Source organism: Pelodiscus sinensis, chromosome 5 (assembly GCF_052426305.1).
Source record: "Pelodiscus sinensis isolate ZL-2025 chromosome 5, ASM5242630v1, whole genome shotgun sequence".
NCBI classification, from domain to species: domain Eukaryota; kingdom Metazoa; phylum Chordata; order Testudines; family Trionychidae; genus Pelodiscus; species Pelodiscus sinensis.
The window spans coordinates 132,805,589-132,814,442 of record NC_143056.1 but is presented as its reverse complement, the minus strand read 5'-3'; the positions used below and the strand labels follow the sequence as shown (position 1 = coordinate 132,814,442).

The 8,854-nt window shown below is 45.1% G+C and overlaps 1 protein-coding gene across 1 annotated transcript; it reads left to right on the top strand.

Annotated features, from left to right (window-relative positions):
- Positions 1-1,905: 1,905 nt before the first annotated feature.
- LOC102461708 (olfactory receptor 5W2-like) lies at positions 1,906-2,844 on the top strand. The gene has a single exon (XM_014570576.3). The coding sequence runs from the start codon at positions 1,906-1,908 to the stop codon at positions 2,842-2,844; it is 939 nt and encodes a 312-aa protein (XP_014426062.3).
- The last annotated feature ends 6,010 nt before the right edge of the window (positions 2,845-8,854 follow it).

The following is an 8,854-nucleotide window of genomic DNA, read 5'->3' as shown; positions in this document are numbered from 1 at the left end:
CAGGGGGTAGGAATGCTGGCCCTGGCCTCTGTTTGTGGAAGGCTGAAGGTGGATGGCACGAGACAAATCGCTTGGTCATTGTCTTCGGTCCATCCCCTCCGGGGTACCTGGTGCTGGCCACTGTTGGCTAGATGGACCTTCGGTCTGACCCAGTATGGCCATTCTTATGTTCTTATGTTCTAAGCTCAGGGTCGGGGGTCTCACTGGACCAACTTGATTTTCATGCAAACCTGCTCCTAGGTTTGCATGTGGCCTTTGGTGGCCAGGCTGGCAGCTATCCTGCCCTAGACAGCCACATTCCTGTGCCTAGTGCGGAGAATGAGGTTTACCTCATTCGAATTAAGCATGCCGCTAGTTTGATTTAAATTCAAACTTGCGGTTTGCCTGTGTAGCCCCTATTAAAGTTAATTTGAACTAATGGCTGTTAGTTCGAATTAATTTGTAGTGTAGACATACCCTCAGAGACAAAAAAATTGATGCCTCAGCCAGGGTTCAATCAAATCAATGATAGCTCACCTGGTTAAGGGATCATTCTTAGGCAGAAAGAAGGGTATTAGTGGGAAATTTACATTTCGACATAGAGCTGGAAACAGAGTGTCTGACATCTAAGGTGTTTACAAGAGTTGCCCAAAAATTCCCATTTGGGGAGTAGTAGTTTTGAAAGCAGACCCCAACTCTTAAATTCAGGGCTCTCACACTCTTTACAATGGGTAGGTTTTGGGTCGGTGGGATTCTGAGCTAAGATACAGCAGTGGGAATCCAGATTAACTCTACTGACATCATTAGTATTCCTTGGAGTTATACCAGTGTAACTGAGAGAAGAATTTAGTCAAAGCTTTCTAGACCGATGCTGGGAAATTACTTAGGGAGACATTTGGAGAGGTACCCCACACACAAAGTGAAATAGCTGTACTCAATACCAGCTCAAACTAAACACAGAAAGATGAAATGTATCCCTAAACTCTGTATCTCTGATAGAACTTGCATCATTTAATAGCAGGGGAGAAAAGAGTGCGCCAAATTAATCCCAAGGGTAGGATGTACACCAAAGGTGTCTTTGGTTCTCTGAGCTCATTAATGAAATGTCCCTTTGCGCTGAGGTATTCCCTATTGTTTCCGGGAACCCGTCCCATAGATCACAAATCTCAGTATAAAACTTCCCGAATTCTCCAAACCGGCAGTTTCTGTCAATGGGGAAACCCCACCACATCTCCCTCTTCTCAGCAGGTACGTGCTGTTGTCCTGCATCACGGCCATACTCACGTACAGACACCATGGAGACCGGCAGGTATACAACTCTAGACCTCCCGCACTAAAACCTCCCCCAAGCTCATACCCAGGGAGCCAACAGAATGAGTGATTTGGTTGGAAAACACAGGAAATTACATAGTCGCTGAAGCCAGAGCCCTTTATTAGGTTTTTATACAGACTAATGTAGCAGATGCTGGAAAGCTTAATGAGCACAGTAAGAAAGAGTTATTCCAAACCTGCATGCTGAGCCACAGAGCGCACCTTGCCTCAAAAGGGAAGAGAGTTTCCCGCTTGTTTACACTCCCCCCTTCTGTACTCTTGTCAGACAGATGGTTTTCACCCCGATTCTTTCACAGCAGAGTCACGAGTCACCATCTGCTGCTTGGATTCATGAAAAGGACAGTTTGAGTGTAGGGTGTAATTAACCTGTATGTCCTTGGTTTTGTACAGTGTCTGCATTGTATGGAACACCTGGAATGGCCACCTGTGGACACCTGGTTCTCTGGACCAAGCCCTTGCTTGAGCTGGTACTGGTGCCCATTAAGAAACTCATCTTCATTTCTCTTCACTTACTTTGGTACAGAGAAGGGATAAGTTTCTTTCTTCAGCCACCTGCTCACCTCACTGTAGCTGCCTGATCTCGGCTCAGAGGAGATGGAAGAGGGAAATCACTCGGAGGCGACTGAGTTCATTCTCTCAGGACTGACAGATCGCCCGGAGCTGCAGGTCCCCCTGTTTGTGTTGTTCCTACTGATTTATGTTGTCACCCTGGTAGGTAATGGGGGGATGATCTTATTAATCATGATTGATCCCCGACTCCACACCCCCATGTACTTTTTCCTCGGTAATTTGTCTTTCTGTGATTTCTGCTATTCCACAGTAATTTCCCCCAAGATGCTGCTGGATTTCTTAGCCGAGAGGAAAAGCATTTCTCATGCTGCCTGTGCTGTGCAAATGTATTTTGTCATTTTTTTTCAAGATATTGAGTGTCTCTTGTTGGCTGTGATGGCGTACGACCGTTATGTGGCCATTTCTAAACCCCTGCTCTATATGATCACCATGTCCCGGCAGCGCTGTAACCAGCTGGTGGCTGGAGTCTGTGCTGTGGGGCTACTGGATGCAATGATACTCATGTATTTTACATTCCGGCTGTCATTCTGCCATTCCATCATCATCAATCATTTCTGCTGTGACATGCCCCCATTGCTGGCGCTCTCCTGCTCTGACACCCGCCTCAGTGAGATTGTGTTGTTTGCCTCCATGTGCTACATTGTAGTGAGCAGCGTTGTGACCGTCCTCCTCTCCTACGTCTGTATCTTCTTCACCCTCCTGCGGATCCGCTCTGCCGAGGGCCGGCGCAAAGCCTTCTCCACCTGCACTTGCCACTTGACGGCGGTGGTCATGTTTCATGGCACCCTCCTCTTTATGTATTTCCGACCCACCTCCAGCTATTCTATGGACACCGACAAAATAGCCTCATTGTTCTACACGCTGGTGATCCCCTTGTTGAATCCCCTGATCTACAGCCTCAGGAACACGGAGGTGAAGCGCGCCTTGAACAACGTGAGGAATAAACTCCTAACCCGTTCCTGAATCTTGTTAACTCAGTACCTAGCGATGGGGAGTGGATTCAATTCCCAGGCCATTTGAATGTCACTTTGTAGAGCCCATGGTAGCATTGTTCATTACTATATTGATATTATTATTTGTTTGTTCGTATTCCAAAAGTGCCTGCAAGCCCCCGCTGAGATAAGACATCATGAGGCTGTTGCCCCAGCAAAATTCAAGGTAGCTCCTGTTTCACATGCGTGTAAACATACATGTGACGTGCTTTGAAAGCATGGACGTGTTTCTATTGGGAAAGAAGAGCATGAAATCTGTCTCCCTCTTCTTCGTGAGGGGTTGGCTTCATTATGTAGTCACAAGTGTGAAGTGGGTGATTTCTATTCTGAACCGAGGGCAGTTTGGCACCTGCTCTTTCTTCTCTGCAGCCCTTTCTGTGAGCTGTGGGGCTGTGGTAGAGATTGTCACCTCGTTTGTGTCCATGCATTATGTAGGGAAAGGAGATTTCAATCACAACGATTTTTAATATAAGTGAAGGGGACAACAAAACAAATCACAGCAAGGGTGATATTTTTCAAGCGAGATCGCAGTGTGTGTGTGTTTGCAGCCGCTGTCCTGAACTCAATCCAAGATAGTACCGATAGTGTGAGTTTCCTCTACAATGTACATTAAGCAGAAAGATAATGTCTTATCATCGAGTCGGTGTTGATCAACTGAATCATTAGAGGTTCAGGAGCTTAGATCTTTTGGAAAGATTGATACAGCAGGGATTCTAGGAGTATGAAATGGACAGAGTTGGGCCAACAGCTGATTTCTGAGATCACAGGTGCGTAGAAAAACTTCAGCCCGTCCTGATCCAAGTCTGAATACAGTGTTTCCTCATTTAACACTCTAGATCTGCTTCAGAAAATGATCGTGTTAAGTGAAAACATGTTATGCGGGGTCAATTTTCCCATTGAAAATAATGGAAAAGGTGGGGGTTGCATTTCAAGCGGTGGTCTCTGTTGGGATCGGGACATTAGGTTGGGGGAGAAAGGGGACTGGGTTACAGCAAGGAGGGGAGATGGCTCTGGGGAAGGGAAGGGATGGTGAGGGGAGGCGGATTGGGTTGGGAGTATGCCCCTGTGATGGGTCTGCCGGGACCTGCACTGAGTCCAGTGTGGGGGCCTGCAAGTGGAGGTGGTGGAGACGGGGCAAGGCTTCCGGTGAGGGGGAGTCAGTGGGGAATGGCGCGGTGAGCGGCGAACCCTCCGCCGCTTTGCAGGGAGGACGGGGAAGCCCCACGCAGCCGCCAGCAACGGGCCAGCTGGGGAAATCGTGTTATTCCAGGGATGGTCGTGTAATTCAACAAATGTTCCCTAAAAAAAAATCGTGCTATTGCGAAAACGAGTTAAGTGGGCACGTGTTAAATGAGGAATTACCGTATTACCAAAATGTTTGGCAAATTTAAATCATGGACCAAAATTTTGATTCCTTTCTGAGTATAGTTCAGCATGGAAGTGAAGACAAAGAAGGACTAGACAGACAAAATGGATGGAGTGGACGAGGCAGTAATGCTGCTGCTTCCCTTATAGACAGTAATCCAGTGATCAGAGAAGTTATGTAGGAGACACAGGACTGGAATAACTCATTGCTTCGTGGCTGGGATTCTTACTGGAAAGGCAGGAATCCCAAGTGCACATCTGTGCCTAGCATTGGACAGACAGGGGATTAAACCTGGATGTGCCACCTCACAGTTGAAAACCCTAATTATTTGCCAAACAATTACAAAGGGAAGGTGCACCATTAGTTCCTCGCGACTGGCATTTATATCCTTCCCCGGAGACACACACACGATTTTGAGACAAAACTATCAGGAGAATGTGTAAGCTTTTGGGAATAATTTAACGTGAACGAATGTTTCATTGTTTTTACACTAAATTATTACCTCCAAATGAAATTCTCCCATTTCTAGACACATTTGTGTAATGGTCACTGCACTGTAAGGGTACGTCTAGACTACAGGCTTCTGTCGACAGATACTGTCGACAAAACTTCTGTCGACAAAGCGCGTCCAGACTACATTGAGTTCTGTCGACAAAGCAAGCTGCTTTTGTCGACATGGTAGTCTGGACGCAAAGGACAGTTTCCATTCAATAACACCTTCTGTCGACAGAAACTCTGTCGACAGAAGGTGTTATTCCTCGTAAAATGAGGTTTACATACGTCGACAAAACTGCTGAGTTCTGTCGACGTTATGTCGACAGAACTCAGCGGTAGTGTGGACGCAGGTATAGTTTTGTCGACAAAAGTGGACTTTTGTCGACAAAACTCTGTAGTCTAGACACACCCTAAGAGAGTGGCAACACTGCCTCTCATTCTATATGCAAAGCTCATAATCCGCTGATCATCATTGTCCTACTAAAATGTATTGCATGTATCATATAATTCTACTTCATAACATTACTGAGCAATTCTGAATTTAGAAAAGCAAGGAGAAAGCAGTACCTAAGAGACAAAACAAAACTTGATGCCTCTGCCAGATGTCAACCAGATGAGATATCTCACTTGGTTAAGAGTCCATTCTTGGTCAGGAAGAAGGGTGTGAGTGAGATATCTACATGTTGACAAACAAAAGGCCCAAATTCTGTGTCCCGTCAGACATTGTCTCCTGAATCCAAAGATGGAGATGATTTTTGCGAAAGAAAAGTGGCTGTAAGAGACAAGGTCAAATGTCTGAAATGTACTAGCCCACCCTTTCAGTCTGCTAAACACATATACACCATCTGAAGGCATTACACCATCTGAAGGCACTGGAAAGTATCATTGGACTGGGGGAGGATTCTGGATGACAGGCATCCAGATGGTCAGACCACAGAACTTTAGGTTCATTTGGGTTCTAAAGTTAGGTATTAGTTGCATTGTCCCTTTTATTTCTTGTAACCAATTCTCAGTTATCTGCCACATTATTTGCAATCACCTCAAATATTTCTGTAGTGGGTTTTATTGTTTTATCAAGGCTCATGTGTTTTTGTATTGAAATATTTGGGAACTTCTCCATGAGAACAAGATTTGCACATTAACAGAATGACAGATTTTTATGAGCTTCAATTGTCCAGGAGGGTGCTGGACAACACAAGGCACACTTTTCATTCAGCATCGCTAGGTCTCATGACCTAGAGGTTCATGCTGTCACATTGAAAAGAAGCATGGGATTCTCTTGTTCCTGAAGGCTGCTAAACAGAAGGGCAAGAGTCTTAGGGTACATCTAAACTACATGGCTCCGTCGACGGGGCCATGTAGATTTGTTTGTTCGGCAAAGGGAAATGAAGCCGTGATTTAAATAATCGTGGCTTTATTTAAATTTAAATGGCTGCCCCGCTCTGCCAATCAGCTGTTTGTCGGCAGATCGGGGCAGTCTGGACGCTCCCCTGCCGACATGAAAGCCCTTTATCAACCTCCCCGGGAAACCTCATCATACGAGGCATAATGGGGAGGTCGATAAAGGGCTTTCAGGTAGGCGCGGGAGCATCCAGACTAGCGCGCTGAGCCGACAAACAGCTGATCAGCTGTTTGTTGGCTCAGCGGGGCAGCCATTTAAATTTAAATGAAGCCGTGATTATTTAAATCCATCGATGGAGCCATCGATGGAGCCATGTAGTTTAGACACGCCCTTAGATTTGGCCCATAGAAAACAGTATAGGGATACGGTATCTGAGGCACCTTGGCAGTATTTCAGAGGGGATTGTGGAAATCATTTCATATTTAGCTAGAAGCCATTCTGTATAACAGTATCCATTTCAGTTTCTTGCTTTTGCACATACGCCAGTGAGTGAACTGACCTTCACCAATGTGAGAAAAAAGCCAGAAAGATGAGCTGTTGGAATGTGTTAATGAATCATTTTGAGTCGAAACTCTCACTCCCTAAAACCTGTTTCTTTTTTTGCTGATAACCATTTCTCTTTGAAGCTTGCTTTGATGGTATGCCCTGGCATCAAACTTGTTTGGTTAAGGGTATAAAAGACTAGGATTGATTGTGTTGAGCAGCCTTATTGGGCCCGGCTCTGCTGGGACCACATTTGGCTCACTTTGTGCCTTATTGATCAATAAAGCTGTTTGTTAGCTGCCTAACCACATAGGAGCTTATTTTGCTTCAACAGGATCTATTCAGCCAAAAGCTTTCAGTCTCCACACAAACACTTTAATGATCAGCTCGACACAGTACCAGGGTTGAAATTTGAAAACAAGAAGATGAAATCTGCATCCTGTTGCACTGTGTAACTCTGATAGAAATTGCATCATTTAGTAACACAGGAGGAAGGAGTGCACCAAATTAATCCCCAGGAAATAAGCTACCCCTGGGGTTACTTTGCCTCATTTAGTACATTAATTAGGTGTTGTGCCTCTCTGAGCACAGTTATTCCCAGTTACTTCAGGGATCATGTCCCATGGATCACAGATCTGGGTATAAAACTTCCTGAATATGCAAAATTGGCACTTTCTGTGGATGAGGAAAGACCACATCTCTCTCCTGAACAGGCATGTGCTATTGTCCTGCATCACAGTCACACGTGCACACAGACAACAGGGCAATCAGCAGGTAATGAATTCATACCTACAGCATTAAAAACCTCAGCACTGCAGTTATGCAAACCTGCTGTATAAGGAGTGAAGGGGAGAGTCTGTTTGCAGGGCAAGAGCTGGGACTCATAAAGAGGCACTAGAAGATGAAGGGAGGAGAATGAGCGGACAATAGCGGATCCATGATTCTGCGGTTGGCAATGGTGGCTGGGCGTCAGAGAGATTATTCTCAGAAGCTTATTCTCCAAAGCAAGGTGTGGCTAGTACAAAGCCAGCTCTGTACGGGAGCATTCCTGCGGAGGCATTATGGACAAGGGGAAGGGAAATGCTGTTCACTACATGAAAATCATAAGACAAGGGAAGAAAAGGCCATGTGGTTCCTGGACGCTATGGCTATGTCTACACTGCAGCGCTATTTCAGGATACTGGCGGTATCCCAAAATAGCTATTCTGCTTCTTTTGCGTGCACCCATTATGTCAAAATATAGCGGGCTTGCTATTCCGACGTCCTTGTACACCTCATTTCATGAGGAGTAATGGATGTTTCTGAATAGCGATTTATTTTGAAAGAAGTGCTGTGTAGATGGTGCCAAATTCGAAATAAGCTATTCAGAAATAATATCAAAATAAGATACGCAATTTGCGCAGCTCAAGTTGCGTATTTTATTTTGACCTCTGGTGCAGTGTAGATTAACCTTATCTCTGTGCCATAAATACAGTCATACTTGTTCCAAGCCATGGAAGACCCTTTGGGTCATTCTAAGGTGGCAATTGTAATTAGAGAGGTTGTGGAATTTCCATCACTGGAGATATATAAGAGCCGGTTAGACAGACATCTATCAGCGATGAGATAGACTGTGCTTAGTCCTGCCATGAGGTCAGGGGACTGGACTTGCTGATCTCTCAAGGTCCCTTCCAGTTCTAGTAGTCTGTGAAACCATGTGATTGGAAAAAATAGGCAATTACATTGTCCATGAAGCCCCTGGTTTCCACTATTTCTCAGGATTTTCTTAAAGAACAATGCAAATGCCATTTCAGATGCAAAACAGCTTAATTTGCTCAGCTTTACCACAAAGAGACATGCTGAGCCATAGAGCTCACTTTGTCCAAAGAGGGTGGAAAGATTGACACTCATTTACTCTCACCCTTTCTTGAGCTAGACAATATTCTCACCAAACCAAGATGGTTTTCACCTCAATTCTCTCATAGCAGTGACAGGAGTTCCTGTTTGATGCTTGGATTACAGAACTGGAGTATTCATACGTAGGGAATGATTACCCTCCGTATCCTTCTCTTTGTATAGTGAATTAATTATATGGAACATCTGGCTCTGTGGACTAAGCGTTTCACGGAGCTGGTACAGGTGCCATTAAGAAATTGATCTCCATTTTTTTAACGTGTTACAGAGAAGGGATAAGTTGCCAGAGCTGTCAGCCTGCCCACATCATCACTGTAACTGCCTGATCTCTGCTCTGAGGAG